This window comes from Cyclospora cayetanensis, unplaced genomic scaffold, assembly GCF_002999335.1.
Source record: "Cyclospora cayetanensis isolate NF1_C8 unplaced genomic scaffold, CcayRef3 CcayRef3_contig_73, whole genome shotgun sequence".
In the NCBI taxonomy this organism is placed as follows: domain Eukaryota; phylum Apicomplexa; class Conoidasida; order Eucoccidiorida; family Eimeriidae; genus Cyclospora; species Cyclospora cayetanensis.
The window spans coordinates 168,852-181,862 of record NW_020312734.1 but is presented as its reverse complement, the minus strand read 5'-3'; the positions used below and the strand labels follow the sequence as shown (position 1 = coordinate 181,862).

The window sequence follows — 13,011 nt, the reverse complement described above, 5'->3', positions numbered from 1 at the left end:
AGAAGTGTCGGCATCAGAGGCTTTTTGTATTCATAATTTATGTAAAGGCACCTAACAGTAACTATGTGAGTGTGTACGATAGTTGCTTCGAGGGAATTCGCAGCGAATAAACGGAGAGCGGCATTTTAGGACTTTTGTGTGTGGCGCGGCTGCTGCAGCCCCATAGAGGTCATCTGTGTATTGAATCGTGAATTGTTGAGGTCAAAAACACAGTTATAATTTTTTCTTAGATAAAGCAGCTGTATTCCACAAGTGTCTGGCAAGATGTCGCGCGCAGTCTATGCCAAGCTCTGGGCATCCACAGCCCAGTTCCAGCAGCGCCGCCACTACGCCTGGTATCAAGTCGGGTCAGTCTTCCATATACTGCGTTTACTTCAGCCTCTTCTCCACGAGAGGCACGAGAGGGACCTATCAGGCACTTAGAGGAGTCCCCGCTACAACATACCAGGGCCCTCCCCTTGTGTAGCATGCGCCAACTCCAGATTAATAGAGGCGCAATGTATTCTTCCGAGCCCCTCCGTGTATATCACCGGAATCATCTATCAAGGCACAGTGCATTCAGGGGTCCTCAAGTCTCTTCTGGGCATTACCAGTCCCTTTAGCTGAGGGCAAGCACATAAGGCACTCCTGAGTCATAAGGTTTGGGAGGCTGCGTTCCCCTTCCTTCTTTCTTTTGTGTTCCTGTTCCCTCTGTGTGCGATTGATGGGCCCTGTGGCTGCGTATTTTGTCTTGTCAGGGCGCGCGTGGGCAAGTGGGCAATGCCTTTGGGCGTCTGGTGGGCATGGCTCCTCTTTCCTGCCCTCCCGGAGGAATACCGCTCGGCAGTCACTCTTGGTATCTGGAAGAAGCCGAATGTCGGCACGCAAACCAAAGACTTCTGAACGTCAAGCTTAGAAGGGGCTTTAACGCGCCTTCGTGGAGGTGCATGAACATTCCCCAGACATGTTAGTCATTGATTCTGTGGGCATATATCAGCTTTTCGATAGTCTTTTCCCCCTTGCTGCATGTAGGGGAAAAACTCCGAGACGCTTGCGTCCGAAGGCACCCGCATGATGCGGGAGGACCCTTTGAGAGAGGCCCCAAAATTCCGGAGCGTGCGAGAAGGGGAGGGACTGGGTTGGATGGAAGGCACACTTTTCAACAGATGGCTCGCCATACATTAAGTGGAAGGGCCCAACTCAGCTCCCCTCACGTGCTTTAAGCCGAATCACAATCATAGCCTGTAAATCCTTCAGGCGAAATGCACTGTCCACTGGGGCCGTACCCGAACACTCCCACAGTCACTTCGGTTCTCGTGGCTCTACTGCAATACGTTGCTGCTGCTTGCCGCCATCTGTAGGGTGCCTGACCAGTTATTTGCCCATATGGTTAGGAGACACCATGGATTATTGAGAGGCGAAAGGCCCTGTGCGGCAGTAGAGCCTGCGCAAGCGCCCAGTGCCCTACACACGCTTCCACGGGGGCCTCGAGAAGTGTAGGGTCTTAGAAGACGAGCGAGGGGGAGGGAAGCGCCTCAAAAACTAAATAGCACTCCGTATCAAGAGAGAGTTCGCCAGGTTCTTCCCCCATGTGCCGTGCCGTGCAGGGGTGCACCGAATGCAGCTTTGGTGGTACATTGAGGTCATGAAGAGCAAGTGCGCCTATCGCGCCGCTGTAGAGCATTATGGAGGGGATTGGGGAGATGTCAGAATAGGGAAGCAACAGTGACTCGACACTGCAAAGGCTCAGGAGAACAAAGCCGCTTTAGAGCACAATACCTGGATTATTGACCAAACGTGAACACCAATGCTACTCCCGGGAGAGCAATCTGACTGGTTACTAGCCCCGTGACTACACTCCGCCCCTTGATGGCCACATGTGTGCTTTGCCTTTTCTCTTCATGACGCAAGACGCAATAGAACCATGGCATGTGTCGAGTACTTGAAAGCCGCAGGGTTCGTTTGCCACCTGTGGAACGCTCCATGGAGCAACCTCCGCTAAAATTAGGTGTTCCCTACTGCTCTGATTATTCTTAAAGAGTAGTTTGTAAAGAATTGATCAATGGGTTCGTCTTACTGCACAGCACAATAGGCTCGATACAAGAGGACGCAATGGCGAGTGCCTGTGTGCTAGAGACACTGTAAACCTTTGTGTAATCTGCTTTTTTTTTAGAGTCCCTACGTGCATGTATGCACGTCCTAGCTGTCCCTACCCCCGATGTGAAGTATATAGATGAAGGCGCAGTCTAGGTCAGGAAGACCTCGTTTGTGCATACTCCCTCACCAACTTGCCACAGTTAGAGTTGAGTGTAGAGTGAAGCGTTCTCCTACTGCGACCCTAGATGGAGCGACACTCCCCAAAGGACTAAAGAAGCTCTTCTCCAGCCCCTCTATCCGATAGCAGCAGATTATTTTCCAAAGCAGCGCCTTTACACCAAGCATATGGGCTCCCTTCGTGGCCGCTGACTGTATAGACCGGCTAGGATATCCTAGGCGCAGGTTTCAGCGGGAAACAGCAGGTGGACAAGGGTTTTCGAAAAGTCCTTGCTGTGGAATCCTGGACTCGCGCAGAGGAGAGTCTTGAGGGAATGCGGAAAGGACAGTGTCTTAGGAGGCGTGACTTAGGGGAACGAATTTGGAGGCACCGGAGAAGCCTTGCCCTCTAATTAGTGTAGCCTCTATTTGAAGCATTCGTCTCCGGCGTTGTCGCACTCTCTCGCCAGCTTGTTTTTGTTTCGCTCTGTTGCCATAATGGCCCCTCAGTCATCAACGGAGAACCTGCCTACCTGTGGGGCCCCTGACTTCCTTTCCCTCATTATTAGCCTACAACAACTCCCCAACACGCCTTGGAACCCTCCGGCTTCTACTTTCAGGCTAGAAAGCGTTTGCGCCTGAAAAGGCGAAGGTGGTGTAGCTGGGCAGATATCCAGTTTTTAAAAACAAGTCGGGAGGCCCATGTGAGAACGTTTCACCCCAAAGTTTCGCAGCAGCTAGGGAATTCCCTCCAACGCATGCACCCAAAATACCTGCGCCAGCGCCAACGCGTTAGGAGGCTTTGAACATGGCATGCGCCATTCGAAGGCCTTTGCCCCCTCTTCTTCCATTACAGTTTCCCCCTTTCTCTACAGAAGCCTCCTGATTAGACGTTCCCGACAAAATCAATCAACGTCGTTGATCATGCCTTTGAAGAGCTTTCGCGGCGTGAGGATTTCAGTGGTGAGAATAAGATACTGACGGTAGCCTTCTGGCTGTTCTGACTTGACGCCTCCCTTCCTCTCTATCTCGTTGAGACGCCGGACTGCTGCGATTTCCGAGTGAGAAACACCACCTAAAAAGAGCATCAGTATTAGCACGGGGGCGACTGCAGACGGTCCAGGGGGGACAAGAGGGCCGCTGGTGTGGCTGCTGGTGTTGGAGGCAGCCAAAGCTCCCGCTGAGGCTTTGCCCTCCCCCCCCCTGTGCTGCTGCTGCTGCTGCTGCTGCTGAGGCACCTTCGGGAGGGGCTGCTGCTGGCGAATTTCCATAGCAGGTCCCCACAGGCTGTTGAGAATGTCAGGTATCGCGCGCCAGCCCAGGGGGCTTTCGTGGAGGAGCTGAAGAAGCCTGTGGCAACAGCCCAATCATTGACGGCAGCAAACGGCTTTTGTGCTTCAGCTACTTTTGTTCAGGCAGCGACTGCGATGTCAAAGGCGGAGACACTACACTGACAACATGGAGCAACAAAATCCTACAAACAGCGGGGCGGCCCCTGGCGAATCGAACGAAGTACCGCATAGCATACATGGACGTGTTCCAGAAAGGAGCTAGCTAAGGAGCCCACTCGCCTTGTGAGACCACGCCTACTTTGCACCAAGATGCCTAGCCAAAGCAGGGGATCTACTTTGTAGAGATAAAAAACCACCGTAACGGTCGACAAGGCAAAGCGTGCAACTGATGTCGTGCAGTTTCCGCGATAAAAGATTTAGAAGCACCAGCAATACGACTGTTGTCGGGGCATGCCCTGCGCGGTCCACCCCCTACAAGTCTGATCTGCACTCTGTGCCTTTCTGCCTTACCTGATAGAAAGAGGAGCGTAGCCGGAACATGCGTATGCGATATCCCTAGCCGCTTGGTCTTCCTCCACCATCAATCTGCATTTGTCCTTTATGAGCTTCCACCTCTGCAAGCCCATGCCAGAAGCAGCGGCCTTCCCGGATCGCTGCGCTTGCTGCTCCCTAAGTAAGCCGACCTTATGGAGGGCGGCTATTCTCCGAAGCTCTGGGAGTCCGTGCTGCTGAACAACACTGCGCAATAGAGGCTCCAAATACTTAGCCTTAAGCCCCCCGTTGATCACCGATGCCAGACACATCAATCTGTATACGTCATCGAGGGTTGCCGCAGCAGCAGAGCAGCACCCAGAGGCCGCTGCAGCTTCTGTGGCGGCAGATTCGTCGATTAACGCTTCAAACATCTCCACACTGCAGGCCCCAAAGGTCCCCGAGGGGCCTGTGCCACCCCCTTGCAGTATCTGATCTTCAATGCAAAGTCTGTGGTGGTAGGCGGGATGCTTGGCGACAGCCGACACGAAAGATGCGAGCTTCACGTGAAGACTCAAAGAAGAGTGCTCTTGCTGCTTTGCCTTGAATTTGGGCATGAACGAACTGATATCCGCAATGGTTCGCAAGCTTTCCTTTTCTCTGTACGTTTGCTGGATATCGCTAGCCACCCGATGCAATGCACCGCCAACCTCCGATTGGTGCAAGTTCTTGAGAGCCGCATACAATGAATCACCGACGAGGGAAACTCGCTGCCGACGGGCTGGCTCTATCATCACCAGGTCCCTTTCCACGCCGCCACTTGAAAAAGACGCCTCAGATGCAGAAGCCTTGGAGCCTAAATGGTGCTGCTGCTGCTGCTGTTGCTGCTGCTGCTGTAAAAGATGCTTCGGTACCTCTATCCCGCTGCCATCCATGCCAAGCATGCTGTCCAAAAGCCCCTCGTAGGTGAAGGTGGTGCAGAGAGGCGTCACGAGATCTGCGCGTCTATCAAATACCACCAGCATATCCGCTTTATGGGGCATTACGGGCCTCCCGGGAGGCCCCCTTGGGGGCCCCATCCCCAGGGCAGGGGCCCCTATGGCCCCTGGGGCCCCCTGGGGACCGTTCGCTTGGGCCGTAGGGGGCCCCTCAAGATCGGTAACGTCAAGCACGGAGTGAACGGGGGGCACTAAGTCTGCAGGGAGGCCGGTGCCTGCAGCAGCAACCCCTAGACTGGCTTCCTCGAGTTGCAGTCGTTGCTGCTGCTGCTCGCGTCTCCGCCGTATGAGGAAGTCTGCAACGCTTTTGGCTGCGCTGCCGATACACCGGAGGTTGGGAATGAGGACGCCCTGCTGCAGCTCCTCCTGCAGCGACACCACTGTGTCTGCGACTTGCTTGCAGAGGGTAGGGTCTCCCTGGCCATGAAAAGCTCTGAAGAAGTTGGGAATCTCAAGAGACAGGAGGTCCTTCTCTACGGGGAACAGACGGAGAGGACAGTGCGTCACCAGCACGCAGTCGGAGCTGACGCTTCTGAGGGAAGCGTGGCTTGTGGCGGTGGTGGAGGGCGTAGAGCCGAGAGGCAGGAGGGTGCTGCTGATGTTGGAGATGAGGCTCGCAGCGGCGGCTGGTATGAGTGAGGAGGAGGAGGAAGAAGACGCACTGTCTTCAGCTGCACTTTGCTGTGCAGTGGAGGAGGAAAGAAGCCGCCGCAATTCTCCTGCAAGGAACTCTGAAGGATTGGGGATGAATGCCACAACATACCTCCGGCCGCTCTTGGATGTGGCTGGGGGCAGAGGGAAACTCCACAGGGCTTCCTCCGCTGCAGGAGGACAGTTTGAAGACTCTGCGTGGGCGGATGCAGGAGCCTGCGCCTGAGGAAATGAGCCCTCTATTTGTGCCATGTGGCGGATGATGAGAGGCAGACGCGAGAGTCTTGGACGGCAGAGAAAGAGAACCGTTGGGGCTAGAGCCGTTTGCGAGGGGACGGAAGACACTGAGAGCGGGAAGGCACCCAGTGCAAAGCACCGTTCCACCCCATGTTGCTGCAGCGCTGCGGCGTCTACCAAGCAAGAGACTGCAGCAGCAAGACTTTCCTCGAGGAGCAACAGTTTATGCCCTTCGATGCCACTCAACGCGTCCAGCAGCTTCCGACGGTAATGCGACCCTACGGCAACACAGGTCTCCTCTACAGCAGACAACAGGCCGCTGTCGGGGGGTATTACAGGATCCTGCTGTCGCTTGTTGGGGAGTGAGCCATCGTCTGCAGTGTCTTGGGGGATATTGAGGCTGAAAGCGGTGGACGCCATCAAGCTAGAGCCGCCTCCAGCAAGGATGCGGCAGATGCCTGCACCACTCGGGACGAAACATAAGAATGCCCGTTAGGCAGCAGCGGACTCCTGGGGGAAGCCAGGGGAGCATGCTAAGCGGCGCTCAGGCGCACTGAGGCTATATATATGTATATACTGTGGAAATTGAGCTAGCATTGGAGGCAGCGGCAGCGGAGCTAAGTTAGAGGGGCCCGCGAGAGCTGTACGAGCAGCGCCAGCCTCATTAGACTTTTCACGATTAGAATATTCAACCTTGATTGCGGCATTACACAAGAAGAAGAGGACGGGCAGGATGCCCTAGGGGTCGAGGCAGCAACGGCAAGAATCGGCTGATGAGACAGTGTGTCTTGGCTCTTCTTCGACCGCGTTCAATACAAAAAATGCTGAGAAACGGATATTCCTGAGGAGTTCCACACACGGAGAGGCGAAGCTGCTTTCTCGTTTCCTGCGTTTACCGTGTCTTGCTCATTTGTCCCCAGTATGGGGCTGGTGGGATCATGATGGCATGCATGCAAATGTGCCTTTTAGCGCCTCAAGTGAAAAGCAGAAGCGTGGTTTGTTGATCCCTTATTTCTCTCTCCGAAGGCAAGCTAAAAGAGGCATGCCGCCACCTGTAGGGCAACAGGACCCCTAAAAACGTCACCACGTGGTCGTGTGATTGGGAACCGCGCGAAGAAATCTGAAGCACGAATTGTGAGGCACAAGAACTTTTGCCCGAATAGTGTAACAGCTAATGCTGATGGCTGTATCAAACGGGGAGCAGCGCACTGCTCTAAACGCAGCAGGCGAAGCAAGCTGACATGTACAGGGCCACTCCTATGCTGTGCAGGCTTGAAGATGACATAGGGATTGTGAGATGTGATCTACCGCCAATAAAGCACACCGAGAGTTTTCTGAGGACTCTTAGTCATCATTACCATTTAGTCACCATTGTTTGTATATCTGCCCCTCGTAGTCCTCCCGGATGTGCTACATTTCTGCCTCAAGGACCTAAAGCTGCACCTACGCTCATGCACACTGTAGCTGACACCCCGTTCCTGTTTACTCGGTGGAGGCTTCGCTCCGTCTTTGTGCCGCGCATTGCACTTTATGGAGGCTTCATGTGCTGGCAGATTCCCCCCTCACAGCCATACACACAGACAGACAGCCATACATGCACACAGACAGACAGACATGCACACAGACAGACAGACATGCACACAGACAGACAGCCATACACACACACAGTCAGACATACACCCACACCCCCACAGACAGACACACATCGCGACCTCACATCTGTTCCTCCCCTCATTGCGTGCATGTGTATACCGGTGTCGATCCCTTCGCGCGTTTGATGCCTTTCAGTCTATGTGCTCGGCTTCTCATCTCGATGTGCTTTGTCGGTGTGTCTGTCAACCATCAGGGCAAGTCTGCGACCAAGCAATATCTCGAGATCCTCTGTGCAGCGTCAACTTTTGGACTGAGGCCTTCTCTCTCTCCCCCCCTTTGCGAATGACACACCCTTTTTTTGCAGTCTGAAAAGTATCTGCGGCTGCCTGCCCTCATCTCTGCCTTATTCGCAAGCAGCAACAAAAGCGTAGCCTCTGCGCAAACACCTAAGCACGACAGTTCACAAATACACCAACGCGATTCCTTGGACCTTGGCCAGTTTTAGGTCTTTCCCCTTGCGGTCCTCATATTTCCCTCTGAGGGAGATAAGCGGCTCTACAGCCACTCCAACAGCCTCACGTTTCTTCGCCCTCCACAATGTCTTCCTCTGGCATGAGTCTCGAAGAGCTGCGTGCAGCTGCTCGAGCTGCGGGCTTGAGCGCTGCAGAGGAAAAATTCGTGTGCTTTGACTGGGCAAACAGCGCAGCCTGGCAGGAATACTTGGTTAACCTCTACCCTACACCGCCTTTAAACAGGCTGCTCAAGTGGAAGAAGAAGTTCTACAAGGCGCATCAGGTAAAGAATGAAAAAAACTCGACACAAGCGGAAGTCCGTATTGCGTTCTCTTGTAAAGACTTCGCTCAACAGTGAAACTGCGATGGTTTTGAGGCGCTTAGCTTACACTAACTCTCCAGAGTAATTCTTCCTGAAGCTAATCACTCCCCTTATCGCAGTTCCATTTTGCTGTGTGCGTCACTAGCCGTTCGCTTTCCTTGCGGCCCTCTGCTTGGTCGGATTGCTCACTATACGAGAGAGCATTCGTGTAAATCTTTACAGGTTCTGAGATACGTATTCATATATCTACATGCCCGACTAGCTGTGCTATTCCCCTTCCTCTGCTACACTCATCGCTGACTGCGCATCTCTGCAGGATCCGTCATTCGACGTAAATTGCGTGAAGGTAGATCAAGTTCTGCGTGGCGAGGTTCCTTCTGCTTCCAACAGGCCTTCTTCCAGCTACTGCCCCTCTGGTTCGCCCACCTTTATGCGCCCAGTGGGCAATCCTCCTTCCGCCGCTGCTTTGCGCTTTCTCTCTCCGCTCACGCTGCTCTGCCTGTCTGCGGGCATGCTGAAGATTACAGTGGCAGCGGCCACTTCGGGAAAGGTGAGCAGCTGCGTGGAGCAGCACAGCGCATTCACAAGCAAAAGAGCTGTGTGTGGGGTGGGATTCGTGCTGCCGTGGACGACTTCCCCGTAAGCCTGTCTGCACGCCAAAGGATAACCATGCACCCATACTGCCCCTCGCCTCTCCCCATCAGGCACTTGTCGCGCCGTGTCTTGTTGCTGCAGGATCCGATGGCCTCTTTTATTGTAACGGGAGCCTTCATGCTGCGTCTCTACTCTTGCTTTGGTCTCCCTCCCGTGAAGCTGTGGCCCTTGTCGCAACTCGGCGACTCCCTCGCGAACGACGGCTTCCCATATTTCCAGGTAAGCCGCTTATGAGCGACCTCGACTCAAGGAGCTATGGGCTCGTGTGCGTGGATACCGTGTATATCAGCTTCATCACCTTTCGAGTTTAATTTTTCTCCGCGTTTCTCCGTTTCGCTTGCTGCGCGTCAGCAAGTTCTGCAGAACGACGCAATGCATGGGACCCTATTCTTCCTCCTGACGGGTCTCATGCCCAATTCGCTGCCTCTCATGGCTTCTCCCCTCATAACAGGCAGCCTGGTGCTTGCACAGATTCTCAGAGAAGGCAATGGCCTTCCTTCGTTTATTACCAAGTGAGTTTGGGGGCAGGCCTGCACATGGAGAGAGGGGAAGGCGGAATGCGTGTTTTCACACGTCACCTCCACGCACGCAGTACAACAAATCCCGCTGCTACGGGATGAGATGCCGACGAGTGTGGGGTAGGGGCGATCGGCGGGGAGAGGAAAGCCTTCGAATTTAATTTTTCTCAACAAGAGGCATCAATGCGCAATAGCCCGCATGCCTCATGGCCTCCACTTCAGTCGGCAGCGTGGATGACAGGCCGGACCTGCTCTCTTCTTGCGCATCTCGTAGTACATCACGTGCATACAGTGCATCGCAGCTGCCATTGAGAAGTTTTGCTTCTTCCAAATAAATCAGGCCTTCAAGGGGAAGGTGGCTTTGCCAGTCCTGGGCTGTACGGAGTAGGCAGTGTTCCATTTTGCATCGAGGATCGAGACTGAGTGCTTCCAGCCTGTCCGTTTGTGTTTGGTGGCTGCTTAGCCTGCGCTTCATGAGGAGCTTCACCTCTTTCTTGGACCAGAAGGTACTCCTTAAACTGAGTTCATCCCGTTGGGGGAGGAGGCCGCCTTGGGCTACCCCTTGCGTAGACGTCAATTCAGGCATAGAATGTCTGTGTAGAATTCTGATTCGCTCTCCTGTGTCTTCTCCGTGTTAAGCATCCCGTGCATGCGTCCTTCGATGCTCCGTTGTGAGCGTATGATGCGTTTTAATGCGTGTGCTGCTCTCTGGCGCTACTGCCTTGCTTCGTGGAAACTGCGTGTCTGCTCGCATGATATCGGCCTTCTCCTCTCGTGGCAGTCGTGCGAACTATTTCTACAAACCTTTTTTCCTCTGTGTGTAGTCCTGTTGTTCCCCTTGTTCAGCGCTATCGAGCTCTTCAGCTAAGGGCGGATCTTGAGGTGTACTACGGTCTCTTCTTCTTCATTTGGTCTTTGGTGCGAATGCAATTCTCCCTGTCCGACTTCATTCTTCCGGCCTACCTCTACTGGCAGCTGCAGAAGCTTCGGTATGCCCCTTCCACTGTCGTTCGCTGCTAAACTTTGTGTTAGAGATTTCGTCCTTCGCTGATATTCCTCACCCTTCCGTCTCGATCTCCACTCATACTCCGCTTTACGATATATATATATATATATATATATATATATATATATATATATATTTGTTCTGCCTCGCTATACTCTACTGAGGCCTTTACATCTCTCCCTAATGCGTTTATCGATCCAGCTGCCAAGAGGTTTTTGATCATCATTCACCAGATAGCGCAGCTTGGGCTGTCTGCCGGGGGCTCGTGACACAGTCCTTACTGTGGGCTTTGAGGGGATGGCTGCTACTGCAGGCGGTGGAGGGTTGCAGATTATCAGAGGAACCCAGATGAAGGGACACTGGGAAGGGTCAGGGGGTACCCTTCAAGGAAGTTCCATGGATAGTTTGGTTTCGTTGTGTTGCTGCAGATATCAGATGTGCCCCTATAGCCAAGCCAGCGTCCGGCGGGTGGACGGTGAGTTTTGACTTGCACCTAAAGTCTAAACTCAAGACGGCTTTTCCCAGACGCATTGATTCCACCCTCTGTGCAAGCATAATCACATTCGAATTCCTTTGTTTTTTTGCAATTCGTAAAGTAAAGGTCATTGGTTGCTTGAGCTCAACAGTTGATGCCTCAGGAATCGCATTTCTTATGGTTTTTTGTTACCTTACCTGTGCTCTGGCTTCATAACGCCACTACATGACAAATACTACATTGCGTAGTGGCTGCTGCTTTTGTCTTGTTGCACTTTTAAGAAAATCACGGTGAAAACCTAAATAGGCTATCGCACATATCTGTGGCATTTCCCCACAGGTCTTATTTTGTCCTTCACCAGCCATCCCGCGTGTCCCGGGGTTGTCCGCATGATTTACGACAAGGTCAGGATGATTGAGTCTATGTTTATACCCATTTATATGCGTACACCTGTTTGGTATGCTTGTAGTGCACAGCTCTTGTGCCTCAGTTTTTATTCAGACTTCAGCCCGGGTACATTTTTAGTTTTGTTTTATTAGAACAATTCGTGTGTGTTGCGTGGCAGCTGATGCCAGAGCTGTATGTATCTCTGTTTCGCTTGGACATTGCAGATCCGCAACTTTTGTATTCGCCAAGTACAGCCCGCAGATACTTCCTCTGCCGCACGGTCGTCATCATGCACCATCATGTGAACGACGCAAATGACTGCGAATAGCACAGAGAGCTCCGCACACTTTCATTGTATTCCTAATTGCTCTGCGGAGTAGCATTGTCTGAATTATATTCTCGTGTGAAATTTCGAGCGGTAAAGACGTAGGGTCCACAAACGTGCGGTCGGCGAATAAAATACAGAGCCAACGAAGCGGAGGCAAATGTCTTGTGCCACTCCAGAACATTAGTGCCTTGTTTCGCATGCACTCTTCTCCGCTTTCTCTTCGCTGCACCGTGATGAATTCAAAGCTGATGGCCGTAGCAGTGTCCACTCCTCCGCCGCTTCGTTGCAGTAACGCTGATGGCGCTAATTAAGAGAATAAGGCAGCAGCACGCGAAGAGCCTAAGGTTCCTCTACGAAAGGGTGAACTGAGTTGCAGGCAAATACCATGATATATGGCAGAATGAACATGGGAAATATTACTCGATCTTTCTGAGTTTCGCTCCTTTATTTCTTTGGCCTTGTGTCTGAAAAGATTACCTGGACTTGTAGGCTCCCGAGCGTATGGAAATAGAGGGGGAAAAAATTGTATGTAGTTTAAGTGAGTACTTCGTATATCAAAAGGGCATTCATTGGTTTCTAATGCAAGTAGAGGCACGCTGCGGTAGAATACAGCTGGTTTTAGCTTTGCTATGGAAACGGCGCTGAGGGTGTCTTGTGTTCCAAATTTAAGCTTATGATGCTTTTGTCCTGCTGTGGGTTTATATCCCTAAGCCTTTGATTATTTGTTGTCTACGATCACCGTCTTCTGGGCAAATACCAAAGATTTCTCTTTGCTTGTCACCATGGTTGCAGCAATTTTACGGCCCTTACACAAGAACAACCTGCGTAGGTAGTGTGCAGCACCAGATTAAAGACATACATGATACGGACTTAATTCATAAGCAGCAACTCCTGGGGACGAACTTTTGGGGAATTCAGGGGCTGGTTCGCTCATACATAGCTTTGGATCATTCGACGAAGTGCTTATTTACCGTGAAAGAAGAATTCGCAACACTCCCAGCAGCCTGTTCTTGATGGAACCAGACATAAGACAAATAGCCATATGATATTACTCCCAGTTTAAAAACGGCTTATGGAGCAAGCATGGTTTAAGGACTTCTCATGTGATACGTACCGACCAAATTGTGAACTACAAAGTGAAAACAACGAATTGTGCACCTGTTGTTTGTGAATACAGATCACAGGGATATGAGTGGTCGTGGTAGTTTCTGAAATAACTGAAATTGGTTCGATTAATGCATGCAGACAATCACGTATGCTTGCCGTTTGTGCGGGAGCCAGACTTGCCCGTTCTAGCTGAAAGAAGCGTACAGGCTGCGACGAAAGCGCTTACTG

The 13,011-nt window shown here is 52.3% G+C and overlaps 2 protein-coding genes across 2 annotated transcripts; one reads left to right on the top strand and one right to left on the bottom strand.

Annotated features, from left to right (window-relative positions):
• Positions 1–3,137: 3,137 nt before the first annotated feature.
• On the bottom strand, positions 3,138–6,301 carry LOC34621417. The gene is made up of 2 exons (XM_026335581.1): positions 4,035–6,301; positions 3,138–3,582 (listed from the first exon to the last, which is right to left on the bottom strand). Exons 1-2 carry the CDS (start codon positions 6,299–6,301, stop codon positions 3,138–3,140), a joined length of 2,712 nt encoding a protein of 903 aa, XP_026191366.1.
• A 1,770-nt stretch (positions 6,302–8,071) lies between these two features.
• Positions 8,072–11,653, top strand: LOC34621418. Its single transcript, XM_026335580.1, has 9 exons — positions 8,072–8,269; positions 8,625–8,858; positions 9,044–9,181; positions 9,314–9,474; positions 9,944–9,986; positions 10,327–10,469; positions 10,915–10,961; positions 11,301–11,365; positions 11,573–11,653. Exons 1-9 carry the CDS (start codon positions 8,072–8,074, stop codon positions 11,651–11,653), a joined length of 1,110 nt encoding a protein of 369 aa, XP_026191365.1.
• Positions 11,654–13,011: the final 1,358 nt, after the last annotated feature.